The sequence below is a fragment of the Spea bombifrons genome, chromosome 3 (assembly GCF_027358695.1).
Source record: "Spea bombifrons isolate aSpeBom1 chromosome 3, aSpeBom1.2.pri, whole genome shotgun sequence".
NCBI lineage: Eukaryota > Metazoa > Chordata > Amphibia > Anura > Pelobatidae > Spea > Spea bombifrons.
This window is the reverse complement of record NC_071089.1, coordinates 42810710-42833479: the sequence shown is the minus strand read 5'-3', so window position 1 is coordinate 42833479 and position 22770 is coordinate 42810710. Positions and strand designations below refer to the sequence as shown.

The 22770-nt window shown below is 40.8% G+C and overlaps 1 protein-coding gene across 3 annotated transcripts in view; it reads left to right on the top strand.

Annotated features, from left to right (window-relative positions):
- SYTL3 (synaptotagmin like 3) overlaps positions 1–20314 on the top strand; it is a 73508-nt gene extending 53194 nt beyond the window's left edge. For all 3 annotated transcript variants that reach the window (XM_053460873.1, XM_053460872.1, XM_053460870.1), the window contains 9 exons: positions 2123–2250; positions 3650–3787; positions 4591–4769; positions 8139–8241; positions 8814–8984; positions 10111–10225; positions 10317–10422; positions 13370–13575; positions 19848–20314. In XM_053460873.1, coding sequence (XP_053316848.1) covers positions 2123–2250; positions 3650–3787; positions 4591–4769; positions 8139–8241; positions 8814–8984; positions 10111–10225; positions 10317–10422; positions 13370–13575; positions 19848–19978 — 1277 coding nt within the window. In that variant the 3' untranslated portion in view covers positions 19979–20314. The remainder of the gene's footprint in view (positions 1–2122; positions 2251–3649; positions 3788–4590; positions 4770–8138; positions 8242–8813; positions 8985–10110; positions 10226–10316; positions 10423–13369; positions 13576–19847) is intronic.
- Positions 20315–22770: the final 2456 nt, after the last annotated feature.

Genomic DNA, 22770 nt, shown 5'->3' with positions numbered 1-22770 from the left:
AATAAATTATTTTATTTTAGCTTTTTATATTTTTGGACACTTTTTTTTATATTTTGTTGGAACTGGATGGTTGCCCTGATGGTGACATCACTGCATAATTATTTTTAAATGTTACCACGTTTTTATTTTTCAAGCTATTTTTTTCAAATGTTTTTACCAATCACATTGTGATCAGAAAGCTAATTTCTGGAGAGACCCTCTTGGAAACTTTTTTTTTTTGAAAGTACAGCATCATCTTGTGTGAGGAAAAATCTCGCACAGTGGCGCTCTCCAGAGCAGTCACAGTGGGTCCTGGAGTGGGCGTTCTGTGTTGCTAAATGCCTCGCTATCAAGGCATTTCATCCACTCCCTCTAAGCTTAGGAGACAATTACCCATGCACTTCCCTTTTCAATTTTCTTTTCTGCTGCTGGTGGTGTTGCCTCAATCTTTTTCCCTCTATAGGCAGTTTATTTGTATTTTTAGGCCTCGCTACTCCTCTCAGCCGCAACAGCCGCCGCCATGGAGGGGAGAGAGACCCCCCCCCAGCCGCAACAGCAGCCACCACGGAGGAGAGGGAAATCTCCCTCCTCCTCTCAGCCGCAACAGCAGCCGCCACAGAGGAGAGGGAGACCCCCCTCCACTGCACAACTACCACCACAGCAGCCGCCACGGAGAAGAGGGAGACCCCCCTCCTCCTCTGGTCCACCGCTGGGTACTGCTGAAGAGCCGCGCAGGAGAGGGAGACCGTTTGTGCGGCAGCCTGCTAGTGGCGAACTCCCAAACTACAGGTGTTTATAATGGGAGATTACGCCACACTCAAGATGGCTCCAAATCCTGATACCGGAAGTGACGTTTGTACTGTTTTGATGGGAAATTTGAATCTACGCTTCCGGTTCTGAAGGATCCTTGCCTTCTGATGGTCATCTATGCCTAATGCTAGTCCTCAGAGCGCGTTTTCTCATTTAAGTCCTTGACCTCGGCCTTGTTTTTCTACTACTTTACTCTCCAGCATCCTGACCTGTTTACTGGTTTAGCCTGTTTTCCAGTTGTTGTTGGCTTCTTGACCATGTATCGTACCCTTGGGTCCTACCTGGCTTCGGTGTATCCTATCTAGCTGTGCATAACACAATCAAGCTCTTTTAAATGAGGCGTCCACCACCATACAATTTATGGCAGATGTTGACGCCTCGGGGGGTCCACACTGGGCCCCTGATGCCGATCTCGGTGTTGCGGAAAGTCAAAACTGATTTTACGTGACATACTTGGCACGTCACTGGTCATTAAGGGGTTAAATAATTAAATTAATTATTAGTTAATTATATTACGTCATTAAATATTATTTTTTACATTTTATTTAATTTATAAATATTAGGTTATTTTTAATGTAATAATTACTATTAGGTTATATAAACTTATAAGCTTAAAGGTAGTAGTGGACTAGTTAATCTTTAATAGGTGATAGTAAAGAATTTATTTTATTTCATTATTTTATTTATTTCACACCTATTAAGATCATTTATTTAACCAGTCCACTAATAATCTTAACTTAAACCCTATAACCCTAAACTATTTTGACCCACTTTCTTTCATCCATTGGTCTCAAATTCCTTGTTTCCATGACAACCAGACAGATATTAATATTCCGATTTTGAGGGGTCGTCTTATAATCAAGCAAATACACACACATATACACACATACACACCTGTGTGTGTTCGATCTCATACGCTTCATAGCGTGTCCCTGAATGGCAGAAATTAAATGTGGTCATGTTTCAGTTTAGCTACTAATGCCAGTGCCATCTGAACTAACTGTACCTCAGACAGTTAAGTTCCCCACTGATGCCAGCTGGGGACTATACCCCATCATCATGAAGCAGGTTCTTATTGAAGCACTTCATACTGTTGAAGAAAACTAAGAATATATATTGCACTGTACATGTTTTGTGTATAACCTGTAGAACCTATAATAAAGGAAATGATTAGAACGATTTAAAGCTCACAGTGTATTTTAGCATCATACCTGATAAAAAAAAAAAGTCTGGGAATCTGGGTACATTATCTGAAGGCGGTGCAAGCAGCATTGACTCAGGTAGTAATAGTGCTGTGTTTTGCTTATGGACAAACTTTTTTTTTTTTTTATAGAATTTTCTAAATCTCAGAATGACATGACTACACATAAATATTACCTGACTACTGACTACAGTCAAAAACTAGAAACAAGGAAGGAAAGAAGAAGCCACTCCGATACTGCCATCAATATAGCTAGTCAGGTACAAATTTGTATAATGAAATATATATAATGTCCTTGTCACTGTGGGAATTGTCGCAATTCCCACATTTGATATGTTTAATTGCCTCAGTTCTGTCTGCAGCTGTCTGCTCGTGTTACTTGCTGTCCGCATCCACCTACAGTTGTCCTCTGGGGCTCCCGAGGTTACTGTCTTGCTGTGCCCTCCTCCGCTTCACTTCCTTTTCAACCTGTCTCTTCCCGACTCCTACTATATGTGAGGACATACTGAGTGGGCAGGGTTTAATCAAAATTACTATGGAAGTGGGGAGTTTAACCTGCATGCGTCTGGTGTGTGGGAAAAACACCTTTCTATCTTCAATCCTTAATCTGTTCTTTCTTCATTTGCATCTCTGTGGACATAACCCAACGGCAACTTTCACCAAAATAGTGGTGCCATGTTAATGTTCTCTTCCTTGATTGGATGATCTGGGAATTGACATCGCCGTAAATAACGGCACTTGCAGTGACGTCCTCTGTCCCGATTGGAGGATCAAAGAGGACCTCGTCGCAGTACAAACATTTTGGCATAATTTGCCACCAGGTTATTTCCACGGGCATGCATACTAAGAAAGAAGGTAGCAGATTAAGGATTGAAGATTGAATATAGAATAGAGAAGAAAAGGGAGAAGATAGAAGATGCAGAAGCGGTCGTCAGAATTGGAGGAGGTTGGCAGAGAAGCTAGGGAAACATTTAGAGAGCTTGAGAGAGATAGTGAGCAAGAGTGAAAGTCTGAGAGAGTCAGTGAGAGTGAATGTGGGCACTGAGCAGCGAATTTAGTTCCTGAATAAAAAATGACTCCAAATATTTTTTTTGCCAAAAACAAATGGGCTAAAAATGAACAGAAAAATCATACAATGATCGTTAAAAAAAAAATGCATTATATAATACAAAATCGAAAAGCGGCAAAATACTTACTTAGAAATGCAGCAGCACAGAAAAATAATTATTCAGCAAAATTTTATATAGAAAGTATTTTCCACTAAGCGAGCATAAACTATTATTGGGGGAAATACACTGGTTATTTTTTTATGTTTTGCACAATTATTACTTAAAATGATCAAGTCACTTTCCAATGAAATCATCCTACTTCATCCATCTTGAATAGATTAGTATTTTTCTCATTAAATTATCACACTTGTAGAATAATAATGCAGGATTTGGCATGGGACAGAGATCCTGTTTAGACTGCATTACTCCTTAGCTTATCTTGCCTAGGCCTGGTTTTGGATGTAATGACTCACCACTTCAAAACAGCATTTATTTAGGGATGGGATTTCATGAATATAAACATTGCATTGAAATACATCATAGGATTTTAGAATCTAAAATTGTAAGACTCGTTTGCTAAACTTACATTAAATATAATGTTCATTAACAGCTGGAAAAAGCACACAGCCTGCATGACCTGATCTACAAAGCCAAAGAAGAGGGATTGCTAGAGAACAAGATTACAAAACAAATGACAGCAGACAACCTCCGATTGAAGCAAAGTATACCCCTTGGAAACACAAAAACAGTGAGCCTTATGATGATTTTTTGTTGCAATTGGTATTTAAACTAAACACTGAGCTATCGGACAATTTTGTTTATCTTGTCCGCCATTGATACCAAGAACAGGAACACATAAAAGCCAAAAAGATACAATATATTTCAGTACCATCTAAAGAAGGTCTACAGTTAGCTGGCTCTGACTTGACTTGGGGATACGATTGTGGTGTTAAACAAAATATAAAAATATATCACAAAGGTTCGTCTACATTCCAAGGTATTTATTATAAGGTAATAATACAGCAAAAACATTTATCCCAAATACACACACATAGCCAAACCTCACACGACAGCAACCCCCTTTATCTCTCTCTCTATATACATATATTTACCAATTCCCTTCTACACACTTTGATCTCACCCACTTTAAAGCCTCCACATCTAATACAGTAATAGCTCACTGCTGGGAGCTGACTCTTACCACACCCACCATGGAAGAAAAAGAAAGAAAAGAAAGAATTTCCTGTGTGGCATTATCATTTGACATCACATCATGTTTGCAGTGTATCATCCCCATGATCGTATTAAACAACATACAGTTTATTATTCTGGTCATTTTGATGTAAACCAGCAGCAGTTGCCCTAATGAACACAGATATTGCACTTGTATTTTTGGACATGTCAGTGAGGGTGCCAGGTGTTATATTATGAAAAAGCAGGTTACAATATAACGCCTTATTTATATCCAGATGCATAGCTGGAATCTACACGTGTGCTACTTACATAATCTTGGATACTGAACTTCAGCCCTAACACGATATTCATTTCTAGGCCAGTATGCCGAGCATTCACAGTATGTGTACTGAAGCAGACATCTTTGAGAATGCCAATGTCACTGGAGGAATAGAGTTTGCCATTATATATAATTATAAGACCTGTACCTTGGAAATCAACATCAAAGCATGTAAGAATTTGGCATATGGGGAAGAGAAGAAGAAAAAGTGTAACCCGTAAGTGGACCTTAATAAGCAGAAACACTTGGTAGTCGTCAAAAAAATTAATTATGTATGTCCCTCTGCTATCATAGTAGTTTGGGCTGATCTCATCTTCCAACTGGAAGGATATTCTGCTGCTGCATATTCTACAAAATCAATAATGTATACTAAGAGTAGCAGCCGGATAACAGCAATGCAAAAAGTACATGTATACTATATATACATGGGTGTCAAAGGAGGAGGGCCAAAGGGGGCACTTGCCCCACCTCCCCGGAAATTCAGAGAGGCCCACTGGAGCAGCTGGAAAACTGCCCTAGTGATGGGAAGTTCGGATCATTAAAGTGAATCGGATCATTTCGACTCGTTCACTAAAATGATCCGATTCATGATCCGAATCTTCGGATCACTCAGTGTGACTCACAGGAGTTACTGTTTTCCAGTAACTCCGTGCAGGCACACTAACGATTGCCCCCGCCCCTTTCATTACTCAATGAATCCTCCCCCCTGCCTACTCCAGTGATGTCAATGAAGGCAGAGAGTCGTTCAAAGATTCAGATCTTACAGGGATCCGAATCTTACAGTGATCCGGATCACTCTAAGATCCGGATCACTGTAAGATCCGGATCATTGTAAGAGCCGGATCTTTGAACGACTCTCTGCCTTCATTGGGAGTCGAATCAGTCAGATAATATCACCATACTGTTATAAATAAATACATTAATAATCACTGCCCCCAGGATTTACATTCCCCTTTACCTGCAACTGCACCTTAAGCTAACTTTATCAAATTAATTAAATTAACCCTCACCATTAAATTAACCCTAAACACCCCATCAACCATGACTGCCCCTAAAATTAACCCTTAACACCCCATCAACCATGACTGCCCCTAAAATTAACTCTTAACACCCCATTAAGCATAACTGCCCCCAAATTAACCCTAAACACCCCATTAAGCATAACTGCCCCCAAATTAACCCTAAACACCCCATTAAGCATAACTGCCCCCAAATTAACCCTAAACACCTCATTAAGCATAACTGCCCCTAAATTAACACGAAAGACCCCATTAAGCATAACTGCCCCTAAATTAACCCTAAACACCCCATTAACCACAACTGCCCCTAAATTAACCCTAAACACCCCATTAACCATAACTGCCCCTAAATTAACACTAAAGACCCCATCAACCATACCAATTTATTAGGTAATTTATCTGGAGTACATGCAATTAATTTAGAGGCAGTTATGGTTAATGGAGTATTTAGGGTTAATTTCAGGGGTCGTTATGGTTAATGGGGTCTTTAGGGTTAATTTCAGGGGCCGTTATGGTTAATGGGATCTTTACGGTTAATTTCAGGGGCAGTTATGGTTGATGGGGTATAAGGGTTAATTTTATGCTGATGACTGAGGGTTAATTTAATTAATTTAATAAAGTTAACTGTAGGTGCAGTTATAGGTAAAGGGGGGCAAACTCAGGGGAATCTAAATCCTGGGGGCAGTGTGAACATTATTAATGTATTTATTTATAAAAGTATGGTATCAGTAATATTCTCTGAATGATTCGAATCTCTGTAAGATTCGAATCCTTGTAAGATCCGGATCCCTGTAAGATTCGAATCATTTGAATCATTCGACTCTTCGGATCATTCGACTCTTCGGATCATTCGACTCTTCGGATCATTCGACTTTTCGGATCATTCGACTCTTCGGATCATTCGACTCTTTGAACGACTCTCTGACTCTATGAGTCATCGTTCCTCTGTGAATTAATGAGCTGTAACCTGACCCCAGAGTCTGTGTCTGAGTGCTCTGCAGATGACTCGCAGCTCTAGGATCAGGTTACAGCTGCATGATTCACAGACTGAACCGCTACAAATGAATCGTTCAGTCTACTGAACCGATTCATCCGGATCACTAAAAAGAATCGGATCAAATGAACGATTCGTTCATGATCCAGACATCACTAAACTACCCTACTATATGCATGGCTTGGAGTAAAAACATCATTGTCATGTACAGCGTTTCATGCCTCTGGCTCTACTTAAAACTAACTCTGCCTTCACTTCCTCATCTGTGTAGGGAGTCTTGGTGGTCTTTTGGGTATACTTATGCTGATATGGTTTCTTTGGTATTTGGCCACAGCTGAGCACCTCTGTTATAGGGGTGCTTGGAAGTGGTGCTACTTCCTTAGTAGCCCCTAAACATAAGAATTCACACATTAGTACCATTGTAAGAATCACTGTCTAGAAAAAACACACACATAACGTACAGTTCACAGTAATGTAAGGTGACAATAGATTTATTAGGTTGAGAAGAATGTGTTGAGAGAGGGTGCCAAATAAACAACTCAATCAAGGAAGAGAATTAGAATGCCACACAATCATTCAAGACAGAAGAAATTGTCATCTGTTAAAGTTGTAGCCATATCTAATCTTGGTTGTCGGGCTGTGCCCTACAACAAAATATTTCTATATGCTATACATTTGGCCCATACATGATCTGCAAGGCCTTGCCAGTAAATTAATGATCAGACATAAAAAAAAGTCAATACTAAGATATGCAGGAAGATAATACAGACCTTGTGCTCCTTTAATTTAAGGGCTCCCCAACCAGCCCACAACCCTGAATGGATAATCCAAAGCATACTTTAGCCCTGAATTACTTAACTGATCCACACTTCCGCTTGCTTTCAGCTCCCTGGTATTTCTACAACCTAGGAACAGACTGTGTCCAAAAAGCATGCTCAGCTTATGCCTGTTTGCTTCAAGGTGCGCTTAATGGTTTTCTCAAGAATACAATGAGGTTTAATGCCGCTTTGGACTATTCCTATGTTATCTGAAGTAACTATAACCACCTGGGGGTGGCAATTGTCCCCTGGGCTGGTCTCAAGTCTCTTAACAGGGCTGACCCAAGGCCCAATTCAGACCAGTCCGCTTGTGGAAATCGGAGCTCAGTGAGGTCACGTAATGCAATGTTATGTGACGTTGCAATAGTAGTGCAGAAGCTCACCCCATGCCCAGGCTGCTCTGAATACAGACTCAGGCTGTGTGTGTTAAAGTGTGGTTGTATGCAAACATATTGGTGTTTGTGTATGTGTTACTGAGGTGGTGAAGGGTGCCACTTACATTACCAGAAGGTGCCTACCTTCTCATGCCAACATGTCCTAACTGTACAATTATTTTCTCCAAAGGTAATTATATTTAACCAAATGACCCGTTATGAACTAAGCAGTCGTTACCCATGGTACATACCACGGGTAACCACTTGATGTGGCTAAACAAAACATATTTTAGTAGATTTTTTTTGTTTAAAATAAATTCAAATTTGCTGTTTATTGTTATAATCTGTGTACCTAGGATTAAAAATATTCTTTATTTGTAGGTATGTAAAGATTTATTTACTTCCTGATAAATCTGCTCATGGTAAAACGAAGACTAGCGTTAAGAAAAATACAGTTGACCCTTTGTTTAACGAAACACTAAAGGTAAACATGAAATCTATATTTTTGAATCATATTATAATGTGCAATTTGCCCAAAATATAATCTGCAGATGCTCAGTTCATATAATATTATTTTTGTCCATAACTACACTGGTTTCAATGAGAGTGAAAAGAGAACAGCTTAAGGTTTGGTTTATGCATTAAGTGAATTTAAACATGGATGCAATAAGCATAAGGTTATGAATGTAAGATAAACAACTGAATAATGTTTATAGCAGAAAAAAACGGGCAGACTAGATGGTCCAAATGCATCTTATCCTTGTGTTACTACTTTCCAGTAGCTCAGCTCCTCAGAAAGCTGTCTGATTTGCCTGTGGGGAAGTGTCAGACCTGCACTGGGAAGGGTAATCCATATTTAGTTTTTCACAGTATATACATAATGTAACATGTTTGCAAGCATGGCAGATATACACTACATAGCAATTTGGTTAGCATGTACATACAGTAATTCCAAATTAACGCTATGGTGTTTACAACTCTTTGTATCTCTTTCAAAACCAATAACCTGAGTTCAGATTATAAATTTTGTAATAAATTAATATTTTACTACCTTAGTATACTATTGCGCATACACAGCTTGAGACACGAACACTTCAGGTATCCCTGTGGCACTCAAGTACCCTGAAAAGAAAGGTATTCTTAGGAGAAGTGACCGTCCCCTTCGAGCTGTGGGATTTTGAAGACAGTACTACACAGTCCTTTAAATGGTACCATCTTAGAGCAAAGGTAAGGCCTAATATATAGCTCATGCAAAAAAAATGGCGCTAGGTCATAGACATCTCTTATCCAACCCCTCCATGTTTCTAAAGAGTTAACATTAAGCATTTGAGCCCTATATAAAATGGTTTCACCCACTCAAATATTGACACTGATATACTATAATGTAAAGTTTCTCTAGTAAACATGTAAACCGTCAATAATAATAGCATGTCATTCAGAGATGTGGCAAGTATCATCTATAACTAGGTGGGTAAGCACACCATGGAACAACATAAGCATATAAGGGAACTCTCGGGGTTTGCCCAAGACTCTCAGGGTTTTTTCGGGGAGAAGGGGCAGATTTTCAGAGTCACACAGTTTGGAAATGATTTCTACACTGCTGTGATCAAATATATGACTCAATTGGTGCTACCAGTATGTTATGGTTGATATGCCCTTTAATGCAGGTGACTCAATTAAGTATATCTTTAAATATTGACAAGTTTTTTAAGGTAGACTGGTATTAAAGCAATTTGGTTAACATGAATCACTACACATAATCTTCACAAATGGCTTTTAAAGGGTTAATATTTCAAGAGTCTCAGGGGTAACATCATTTAGAAGGTTCTCAAGTATGGACATAAACAAAGCCTGGGTGGTGCCAGCATGCTTCCTGGAATGTCAAGCAGATACTAGTCTGAGAACCACTTTAATTTATGGCTCATCTATGGATCTTCTCCTCCTGAAGAGTCTGAGCTGGATGTTGGCTCACAACCCAGAGGACTAGTGGGCCTTGAAAAAAAGACATAGAGAAGCATTAAAGAACTAAACCACTGCATGGTGCAAACTCCTTATCTGGGGATTTGGTTCCCACAGGTACCTACCTACTCACAAACTTGTTTGTTCTAACCAGCTCCTACCTCTCCCACCCGAGGACATATAATCTGTAAATGAGCTTGGTTTGAATGAAGTTGAATCTTAGTATATGTTTATGTGGTAGATTAAGTTGTTAATTTAAAAGAATATACTAGTCAAACAGTGAACACTAGTGAAATAACTATTTAGAACCTTATCTTGACCTTAATAAATATGCTTACGAAATCGAATATTTTTTCTAAAATGTTATATAATTTTTTTTAAATTCAATTTGAAGCCCAACAGGCATGAAGAAAGTGTGGTGCAATATCACGGAGAGCTTTTTGTACAAGTCAGACTGGACATACCTTCTCTTTATAACCGTTTCCTATATGGAGAACTGGTGTCACCTGGTATGCAAAGCTTCATTTATGAAATTATTTTTCTCTTATAATAATTATTTTAACATTCCCTTAATCAAATTTTTTGAACAAATTGTTACAGGTACTGATGTAAAAAAAACTGACATGATCCAACTTTATCTCAGAGTAAATGGAGCTAAGAATTTATCATTGAGACCAGATGGCATTTTAAATCCCTATGTAAAAAGGTAAGACATTAATATAATATAAAATGAATATAATTCTTATATTTGATTATGCTTATTTGCTTACTTACTATTAAATACCAAAGAAGATGCCTAAAAGTGAATTTGACATTTTATAATCCAATAACAGTCAAATATCAATTTGCTCTGCATCACTGATTAAAAAAGATTAGGAATCCATATCAGTATGCATAAAGCACAGAGCCTTTTAGTGTACTGGAGATCGGACTGCAAAGACGACAAAGGTGAATATACCACTCATGGGTGATCAGGCCCTCCAGTATGTATCTCAGTACCAGAAACGGGTATATCCACTAAAGTCGGCTTATTATGGACCACACTACCGCCTTCCCCTCAAGAAACATCACCCGAGACTAGATGCTTGAGGGTAAAATCATGAACTCAGTTTAATGGGAAACACATGGGTATTTAAAACAGTACAAGGGGTAATTTGCATAATATAATAGCAAAACACACATAGTTCGCAGGCCCTCCTTTGCACACGGCTAAGTATTTGCACTCAGCCCACCTCAGCTAAGTAGCGGGTAAATACATTGTTGGATAAATACACATCAAGATAGAATAATAATACAAAGCAGTTTAAAAGTCCATGTTGCCTTGAACATTTGGCGCATCTAGTATGCTCAATTTCTGAATACTTTAAAAGGTTCTATCATATCCTCCCTGTCATGTCTTTCTTCCAGGCTTGTTTAAGATACTTTAACCTTTCCTGGTAACTTTTATCCTGCAAATCCTGAAACCGTTTAGTAGCCTTCTCTCAACTCTATCCAAAGTATCTATATCCTTCTAGAGATGCAGTCTCCAGTTGTGTGTACTTTACTCCAAGCGAGGTCTCACATGTACTCTATACAACAGCATAAGCACTTCCCTATGTCTACTGCTAATACCTCTCTATACATCCAAGCATTCTACTAGCACTTCCAGTTATTTTTAGAATATACTCCATTGACTCCATTGCCTTACAGAAACCTAGATATGCAATGTCTACTGCACCTCCTTGGTATATTATTTTAGTCACCCAATCAAAAAATCAATAAGATTACTTTGGTATGATCTCCCTGGAATAAACCCCTGATCTTTCTGATCTTGAAATTCATGTGATTTGCATGCCTCCTTACTACTACTTCTTGTGAATGGGCACAACATTTGCCCATTTCCAATTTTCTGAGACTACTCCGTTATCAATGATTGTTTACAGGGCCGCCATCAGAGGTTTTGAGGCCATTTACAAAACAAATTGTCTGCCCCCCCCCTTCACAGATGATCCTCCATTCACACCACCAATATTTTCTCCGCGACTCATGTTTTTTGGTGGCAAAGATCGTTCCAACAAGCCTTTAGGGGATGCAGACAGGCCATTAGAGCGCAAAGATGGCACCAAAAAGCCGCTTGGGGATGAAGACTATCCATTAGGGCGCAAAGATGGCACAGACAAGCCTTTTGAGGGCACTGACAAGCTGTTTGGGTCAAATATGGTGCAGGGAAGCTGTTTGAGTCTGCTGAAAAACCATTTGGGCACAAAGACGGCAAAGGCAAGCCATTTGGGGTCACTGACAAGTCGCAGACAAGCTGTTTGGGGACAAAGACATCATCAAAGCATTGCGAGAGGCTAGCAACGCCTCTACCAGTGAGCATACCTAGGAACTTGTGGGCTACGGCGCTTCTCCTGGAGTTCTCTGGGCCAATCCTAGTTCTCCTCCTCCAGCACCCTCTTGTCAAGTGCAGAGCCTTTTTTTCCTTTTCTTTTTTAAACAGAGGGAGACGAGTGGGCCCCCAGCACAGCTGGGCTCCTTACAACTGTAGTGGTCTTACCCCCCGATGGTAGCCCTGATTGCTTAAATGATTCCATTAACGGTTTTAATAACTTTTGGTGTGTCCCGTCAGGTCCCATCAATTTATATTTCCTTAATTTAGACTGCTGAAGTAGAACCTCTTCCTCTATAAACTCACATGTACCAAATTACTCAATAGTCTTTTATGCTAAATAAGGTCCCTTTCCATCATTTTAATTTGTAAAAATGTAATAAAAATATTAATTGAGGCAGTCAGCTAGACCTTTAGCCTCTTCTACATACCTTCTTTGTTTTAACTAATCCTTGATTTCCTTTCCTCATTTATGTGTTTAAACACACTTTATCTCACTAGGCTTTTTTCTCTTCCTAATGTGCTTTGGAAGTTCTTATAACTTGCTTTTTCTTCTTTCTGCCATTTCTTTTGGACGCCAATCTGATAATGACTCCTTCACACATATTCTAATTTTAGAAAAGGTGTTTTTTCTAGAATCGAAAACTTTTTGTTTTCTCCTACAGTAATATCTGATATCTGATTAGTATCTCCTTCATAAATTGCAGATGATATGCTTTTGTATGTTCCCTTTATCTACAAATGAATTTCCAGAGTGATTTCTAGAGGGAATGGCACATGCAATATATATTTCCTTGCGAGCATGGTAATATTTATGTATACTGTTATATCCCATCCTAGTTTGCGGCAACAATTATAACATAGGAAACCAATAAAAATGACAACATTCTTTTAGTGTCACAATTATGTCCTGTAAAATAACTACCGGTAGTCTTCAATATGGCTGTATCATTCATATAGTCCCACACACTAGGAATAAGAGTTTTAGAAGTTTTTTTTCTAGAAATGTGTGCAGTTAAGGCCGATGTAGTCCTTATTGTGCTCATCTACTACTGCCTATACAGATAATGTTTTTCTTCAGTAGATATAGATACATCAGACATGTTTATGTGGATGAACAGAACATTAGTGTCCAATGTTTTGCAACGTGGTGTTACAGTTTTTAAATTCACTAACAAAGCAATTTAGTTGATGGATATTGCATTTGCCAAACCAGAATGACATCTATAACACACAAAGCAACTAGGAAAGTCAGATACACATTTTCTTTTTTTATATATTTTAGCTGTCTTGTCTTCCCAAACAAACGGGAAATAAAGCAAATGACTCCAGTTCTAAAAAAGCAAGGATGTCCAGAATGGAAGCATACAATAATTTTTAACATCCAGACTCCAAATGAACTTCAGAATTCTCGTCTAGATCTTACAGTCTGGGACCAGTCACCAGTTGGTGGGAATGACCGTTTCCTGGGCGGAGCTAGCATGAACGCAGGTAGGAGAAGTCCTTTAACAGTAATTTAACACCTTCGTGACAATAGATGATTTTATTTTTGTTTTAACATTTCTCCAGTGCTCGTGTTTAGCTGTAATCCTTTTTCCCATTTAGATACATATTGGGGTTTTTTCAGGACAAGAAGGGCTTTCTTTAGTGTCATTATTTTGATTATATCATATACTATTACTATTTATTGTAATTCCGCCCCCATATGCTATTTGAAACATCTTTGAAGCTGTCCAATACAATTTACCCCCATCAAACCATATATTTTTGAAAACTAGACACCCCACGGTATTTCAAATGCTAGTTATTTACCTCTTTCATGCACTAATCGTAGTAATTTTTTTGCGTTTTTTTCCCCACACACATTTTACTTCAGGTGTGAATTTACAGCTCCTGGTATATGTCGCTGTCGAACAACACCCCAATATGTGGGTTTGGCGGGTTGTTTGGGGAACAAAAGGCCCATTTGGGAAGTGTGCATTTTTCAAATTTTGACGTGGAAAATTCTGCCCACATATATTATTTGGGAGATCTTTGAAGCCAGTCAGTTCATTTTACCCCATAAAATCATATGTTTTTGAATACTAGACACCCCAGGGTATTTCAAATGCTGATATTATAACTCTTTCCATGTACATACTTTACCACAAGCCTTCATCAAAGTTTGCACACATTCTATATTAGGTATGGTTTCACAGCTCCTTGTATCTGTCACTATCACACAACACCCTAATATGTATTCAGCATCTCCTGAGTACAGTGATACCCCCGTGCATGGGTTTGTTGGATTGTTAGGGGCCTAAAAGTCATCAGCTTCCTTCACCCAAACAGTGTTGCTGTAATATCGAGGCATTCAGCAACACCAAGATCGGCATCAGGCAGACATTTTGCCACTCGCAAGATGGTGGCGTCCTTTAAAATAATAAACAGGTTTCCAAGAGGGTCTCTTCATACCTTCCTTAGAACTCTGGCTCCCTTGCAGGTTGAATACAGGTACTGCATTCAACCATGCAAGTCAATGGAGCCCAGCTTTCTAATCAAAATGTGATTAGTAAAATAAATTAAAAATAATAAGAAAAATTGTTTTTAAAAAAATCGTAACGTAAAAACAATTCTCCGTTGATGTCACCATCAGGGGAACCTTCCAGCTCCAAAAAATGTAAAAAATAATATATATATATATATATATATATATATATATATACCGTATTGGCTCGGATATAGGCCGCCCCCGTATATAGGCCGCACCCTAAAAGTTTGGTGCTTTTTTAAAGAAAAAGTTTTTTTCTTTAAAAAAGCCCCCCAAAAAAACAAAAAAACATTCTGCCACTCTGTCTCCCCCCCCTGAGATATGCTGCCACTGTCCTCCCCCCCGAGATATGCTGCCACTGTCCTCCTCCCCCCGAGATATGCTGCCACTGTCCTCCTCCCTCCTCCCCCCGAGATATGCTGCCACTGTCCCCCCCCCGAGATATGCTGCCACTGTCCTCCTCCTCCTCCCCCCCGCCGAGATATGCCACTCCGCCCCCCCCGACTTACCGGAGCAGACTCCCGGGTGTCTTGCGGGGCCCACCGGAAGTTGTATACGCGTAGATGTCCCCCGCCGGCGCCCCGCAAGACACCCGGGAGTCTGCTCCGGTAAGTCTTGGGGGCAGAGGTAAAACGCATCGTGTGGACGGTCACCGGCTGCGGCGATGCGGGTAAACAACCCGGAGGCTGTTTACCCGCATCGCTGCAGCCGGTGACCGTCCAGACGATGCGCTTAGACAACCTCCCGTGCTGGCACCCCCCCCGTGGAAAGTGCTGGCAGGGGAGGCTGTCTGAGGACATCCGAGAGTGGGATACAGGTCCCCTGCACCACTGCGGGGGATCTGTATCCTAACCCCGCTGCCTGCCCGGCGCCCGGGACTGCATGTCCCGGGCGTCGGGCACTAGACCCCGAATATAGGCCGCACCCCCACTTTAAAGACTTAAAGTGGGGGGAAAAAGTGCGGCCTATATTCGAGCCAATACGGTATATATATATATATATATATATATATATATAAATGTTTATTTAAACAACACCTAATATGTGTTCAGTAACATCTCCTGAGTACAGTGATACCCCACACATAGGTTTGTTGGTTTGTTTGGGGACTAAAAGTGTGCCTTTTTTAGATTGGAATTTTGACACGTTGAAAATTCTGCCCACATATCGTATTTGGGAGATATTTGAAGCCAGTCAGTTCAATTTACCACATCAAATCATATATTTTTGAAAACTAGAGATTCCAAGGTATTTCAAATGCTGATATTTTAAACATGCTTACATTTTACCACTAGCCTTTATCTAAGTGTACAGTAGTATTTTTTCTGTGGGGGGGGGTTCCACACACTACATTAGGTATGAATTGACAGTTCCTGCTATATGCCACAGACAAACAACACCACAATATGTGTTCAGCACATGGGTTTGTTGGGTTGTTTGGGGGCTAAAAGGCCACACTTGGGAAGAGTGCATTTTTCAAATTAGAATTTTGACATGTGGTCATCCTGCCCCCTATGTGTTACTTTGGACATCTTTGAAGCTGTACATTCAATTTACTCCATCAAACCCTATATGTGTGAAATCTATACACCTCAGGGTATTTCAAATGGTGGTATTTTAACCCTTTCCATGCACTAATTTTACCACCAGCCTTTGTCAAAATGTGTGTATTTTTTTCCCACACACATTATAGTTCAGGTATGAATTTCAGGTCGTCTTATATGGTAATTACGGTAATACGGTAGTTACAAATTATAACTATTGTCAGGAACCGGGTAAGCAGGTCGGGTAGGAGCCCAGTCGCAGGGGATACTTTGAGTTCCGTCTGTACCCCACGATGCCTCATAGCTGAGGGAAGATACAAACAGGCGCAAAGAAAGACACCACAGACAGGATACTATGATATAGGCTATATTGAGGGAACTGGCAAGACAAGTAAATACAGGTAATAAGTCTCTGTGGCTGGAAGCTCGATGGCAGGGCACTCGGCTCGGGAGCCCACTGGCAGTGCATTCGGCTGGGAGCCAGAAACAATTCAGGATCAGGTACAAGTCAGGATCAGATACAGGGCCAGAGCAAAATGGTCTATAACTTCAATGCAAAGGACATGACTGAAGGGCAGGGCAGGTTTATATAGGCAGGGGTAATCCAAGTAACAAGCCACAGCTGCTTGCAATAATGAGGTCTGGGTGTTCCAGAGAGAGAAGGGCGGCCACTAGTGGTGCTAGAACAACCTGAGCATAGCAAGGTTTTGAATACTCCAGGCTGAGTAGTAGTGATGGGAAGTTCGGATCATTAAAGTGAATCGGATCATTTCGATTCGTTCACTGAAATGATCCGATTCATGATCCGGATCTTCGGATCACTCAGTGTGCCTGCACGGAGTTACTGTTTTCCAGTAACTCCGTGCAGGCACACTAACGATTGGCCCCGCCCCTTTCATTATGAATCCTCCCCCCTGCCTCCAGTGATGTCAATGAAGGCAGAGAGTCGTTCAAAGATTCGGATCTTACAGGGAACGACTCTCTGCCTTCATTGGCATTCTAATCATTCAGAGAATATCACCATACTGTTATAAATAATACATTAATAATCACTGCCCCCAGGATTTACATTCCCCTTTACCTGCAACTGCACCTTAAGCTAACTTTATTAAATTAATTAAATTAACCCTCACCATTAAATTAACCCTAAACACCCCATCAACCATGACTGCCCCTAAAATTAACCCTTAACACCCCATCAACCATGACTGCCCCTTAAATTAACCCTTAACACCCCATTAAGCATAACTGCCCCCAAATTAACCCTAAACACCCCATTAAGCATAACTGCCCCCAAGTTAACCCTAAACACCCCATTAAGCATAACTGCCCCCAAATTAACCCTAAACACCTCATTAAGCATAAATGCAACTAAATTAACACTAAAGACCCCATTAAGCATAACTGCCCCCAAATTAACCCTAAACACCTCATTAAACATAACTGCCCCTAAATTAACACTAAAGACCCCATTAAGCATAACTGCCCCCAAATTAACCCTAAACACCTCATTAAGCATAACTGCCCCTAAATTAACACTAAAGACCCCATTAAGCATAACTGCCCCTAAATTATCCCTAAACACCCCATTAAGCATAACTGCCCCTAAATTAACACTAAAGACCCCATCAACCATACCAATTTATTAGGTAATTTATCTGGAGTACATGCAATTAATTTAGGGGCAGTTATGGTTAATGGAGTATTTAGGGTTAATTTCAGGGGCCGTTATGGTTAATGGGGTCTTTAGGGTTAATTTCAGGGGCCGTTATGGTTAATGGGATCTTTACGGTTAATTTCAGGGGCAGTTATGGTTGATGGGGTATAAGGGTTAATTTGATGCTGATGACTGAGGGTTAATTTAATTAATTTAATAAAGTTAACTGTAGGTGCAGTTATAGGTAAAGGGGGGGCAAACTCAGGGGAATCTAAATCCTGGGGGCAGTGTGAACATTATTAATGTATTTATTTATAAAAGTATGGTATCAGTAATATTCTCTGAATGATTCGAATCTCTGTAAGATTCGGATCCTTGTAAGATCCGGATCCCTGTAAGATTCGAATCATTCGACTCTTCGGATCATTCGACTCTTCGGATCATTCGACTCTTCGGATCATTCGACTCTTTGAACGACTCTCTGACTCTATGAGTCATCGTTCCTGTGTGAATTAATGAGCTGTAACCTGACCCCAGAGTCTGTGTCTGAGTGCTCTGCAGATGACTCACAGCTGCATGATTCACAGACTGAACCGCTACAAATGAATCGTTCAGTCTAGTGAACCGATTCATCCGGATCACTAAAAAGAACCGGATCAAATGAACGATTCGTTCATGATCCGGACATCACCACTGAGTAGGGCGAAACCTGACAACTATACTATACTATTATTACTATTTATTCTAATTTATTTTATCAATCACATTGTGATTAGGAATCTGGGTTCAATTGAGTTGCATGGTTGAATGCAGTATGTAATCAACCTGCAGAGGAAGCCCGGACTTTTTTAAAGACACCGCCATATTGCAAGAGGCAAAATCTCTCGCAGTGGTCCTCCTGACTGCACTCTGGAGCGGTCACAATGAGCCCTGGGGTGTGTTTTTGGTGTTGCTGAATGCCTCACTATCAAGGCATTTTAGTGACAACTCTTAATCTTAGGAGGTGATCATTTTACAAATCAGGCATCCACCGCCATATCACCGCCATATAATATATGGTGGACATAAACGTCTGGGGGAGGGGCCACACGTTACTCAACGTCATGAAGAGGTTAAACCATGATTACCCTTTTCCATGTTTGATGTACCACACAAATTAGAGATTGTTTTGTTCAGGGCAATTAAGGATTTCTATTTTAAGAAATACCTAAAACATAACAATTATGCAATTTTGCGAAATATATGCAAAATGGGTGAATAACCCAGTTTGTTTGGCAAATAGTTCCTTATGCTCCAGCGGTCATCACTTATATCACTTATATATTACCCTACATTGTATTTTTAATGGGTTTGGGAGTGGAGGTCTTTTTATTTTATTTTATTTTGATAATGTCTACCAGTTGCAGTAGAGCTAAATGATATAGGGGCTCTTTTTTTTTGCACTGTCCCCAGTACAGGATAGAGAAGATTGGGGAGGTCTCTTTTAACTTACCGATTCTAGCAGGCTCTCTGCTCCTTTCTTTTTTCCCCCCTCGCTTCCCTCTAATCTCCCCTGTACCGATCACCATGGGCTCCATAGCCCTGCATTGCTGATCACAATGTGTGTTATCAGCCAGCGAGGGGAGAAGTTAGATATCCCAGCAGGGTCTCTTCTTTTGAGACCTTCCTATCCGCGTTGACACAAACCACCGTGACAACGGATCTGTCAAAGGGAAGCCAGCAATGTTGGCTACTACTGGAAGGGGGAGAGTCTAGGCAAATAAAGGCTAGTTTTACATATCATCATGGCTCTGTTTTTGAGGGTGAATTTGTATGTAAAGAGGTTAATACAGACAATGTTCACTGGGCCAGGGGTAAATAACCCTGAGAGGTTGGCCACCTTTTAAAGTCATGTTTCATCAGGCACCTACAGCAGTAATGAGAAATTATGTGTAGTACTTCTGTGTCCACTTTAAAATTAAACAAAAAAACGCATAGGGAAGAAATATAGAGTTTATCATTCTTTGAATTACATCATTCTGTTTTATTGCAGGTGAGGAGACCAATCTGCCTACATGTCCTCAGCCAGCCCAGCTTTTATGGCAGAAGTTACTTAATAAGCCAAATGAGTGGATAGAGGGCACACTTGAGCTGCATTCCAGCATGGTTTCGCTCAATTACTAAAATGCATTTGGAAACACCTAAGAGTTCATACAATATATCAATAAGTCATTGTGGCAATGTTTTTAGAAACCATATATATGTATGTTACAATACTCAACAATTGTTTCTGACTTTGTAACTAAAGTTTGATGACATACAGCACTATATCAGCTATTAGCAAACAAACGCTCTTAAAGGCATATTCTTTTCAGTATATCTATATTTGCTGATTTATTGGAATCGTGGTTTTTGAAAGTGATATTGTACATAACAACGAATGGCTTTTCTTTTTTGTACAATTAGAGAATATTTCTTATCCTACGAATAGTAAATAGTTAATTGCAAAATTGTAATTTACAAAGGGACTTTGCATACTTAGAGAGCATCATAAAGTAAATTAGACTTCTTACATATTAATTTTAATATAGATTTTAATAGCTCAACACCAATTCTCTGCAGCCCCTGTGATTCTTTATCCTTAATTACAGCAACTTAATAGTTATGACATACTAATAAGGAACATACAAATGTGAGGGTCAGCTCCAAACAAATATAAAACATGAAATAACTAACTCCCTTTTAATGTCTCAGTTAATCAACACCCCAGAGTAAAGTTGAAAATTATTCTAGCCTTGAATAATTTAAATTTTAATAGACAGGAGGCAAGTATTTTTCTCTTTTTACGCTTACCCATAGCAGCAAAGAAAGAGTTAACAGAAAACAACCAATGAAGCAACCTCCGGAGGTACATAAACCCCCAAACATCCCTCTTCTTCTGTAAATCGCTGTGAACTGGAACTCTAGGACTCCCAAAACCGATGAACCGGAGCAACGTAGGAACCAAAACCGGAACCAAACTCAGGAACAGCCAATAAATATGAAATAGATAAAAGGCAACAAACAAAAACCTCCACCCCCCAGATCACCCAAGTCATAGAAAGGTCATAACCTATAACATAAAGGGGAAGGAGGGAGGGAAAATACTCGCCTCCTGTCTTTATTAAAAAATTTTATTAATCCAAACGAGCCCTCAACACCTGCTAAGGAAAGAAGCCAGCGCACCCAACTCGCCAACGTGGGTGAAGAAACCGCACGAAAAGGCCTGACGTAGGACATAAGAAGTTGCACAGACAAGGCCGGTCTAAAGGCTAAAGGCCGAGCAGCACAGAGTTTAGGGTCATCCTGCAGATACAGAAAGGAAACCAAAGACGAAAGAGACTTAGTCCTCCTAAGAAAGTGCAGGAACATCGCAACATCCCACAAAGAATCATAACGCAGAGCCGGAGGACGAGACAGGTGTATGCCCCGCAACAAACAACAGACCAAAGGAGCTCTCACCTGAAAGACCCACATGGGTCTCTTTATATCGAACAACCCCGCAATCAACTCCAGGCAATTTATATGGAGGGAGCGCTCCTCCCGAGACCAAAGGCCGCCCCCCCAACCCAGTATGCTGGTATCGGATTATAACAGGAAATCGGGTTGCGCCCCGAAAATCGCTCTGACATCGCAGGCCTCCATGTCACAAGTTCCTGATGTACTTCGTGAGTAAGAAGGACTGGCTGATCATATGAAGGAAGACTGCGAATATGCTCGGCTTTGAGGCATTGAAGAGCCCAGTAATGCACCAAGGGGCTGAACTGAGGCCGAATGGCAGTGATTTGAACTGCCAAATCTGCCGCCCCAAATGAATTGTAGGTACCCCCTGTGGTCTGGGCGAATTGGGACCGCCAGATCAGCATCTTTGAGGTCCAATCTGGTAAACCAGTTGCCTTTAGTCATAAGGTCCCGTAGTAGATGGATGCTCTCCATCTTGAAATGGCGTTACACCACGAAGGAGTTCAGATACCATAAGTTGATCACAGGACGGAACTCCCCTGTCCGCTTCCAGACTAGAAAGATAGAACTAATGGTCCCTGCACTGGCTGGATAACCCCCTTTTCGAACAGAGACTGGAGCTCTGCTTCCACTAGCCTCCGGGCGACGGCTGACCTGCATATGAGAAAAGGCCTCCTTAACTGCTGGGGAGGGAAGACGAAGTCTCTCCGATAGCCCTGCACCGTCTGGAGGATCCAAGGGTCTGACGTAATCCACTCCCAATTGTGGAAAAAACGTGAGATCCTGGCCCCAACCTGTGGAAGGGAAGAAGGAGAGGAATCAACGGCACTCGCCGTTACCGGAGCGGCCCTCTACTTCCTCCACTTGAAGTGAAGGCACGTTGTTGGAACAATCCTCAATAGGACGTCTGTGCCTGTGGGAAACTCCTGGAGCATTGGAAAGATGAACAGCTGGAGACCTGGCCCTGTAGCCGTCCAGCCCTGGAGGAAAAATGAGGGCCGGTCTAGAATCATCAGTGAAACATGTCTGTTCAGCTCCTTGATGAAGGAGTCACCGAACAATAATCCGTTGGCCGCCGCCCCTAGGTCTTTGGACCCCAACTCCACCAGGCATGGGTCCATGCGAAGGAGTGCTGCTTTGTTGCGCTTCATGGCAACAGCCATATTGGTGTTCTCCAGGAGGGACACAACTAGCACATGTTAGCAGTCATTTTAGAAATCAAATTCTCTACAGAGCTAGAGAACTTAGACTCTAGCCATGCCATAAAGGCATCCTGGGAAAGTGTGCTGTCCTGAGACATGCTACCCAGAGAGACTAGGTAAGGTACAAACAGGGGGTCACCCTGAACTAAGCAGCACCGGTAGGAGCTCACCCTATAAGTCTGCCCAGGTCTACAAGCAGCAGTCTGCCACACAAACAGTAACCCTGTAACCCAGCACTTGCCAAAAGCAAATAAAAATAGCAGGGGCTGACCC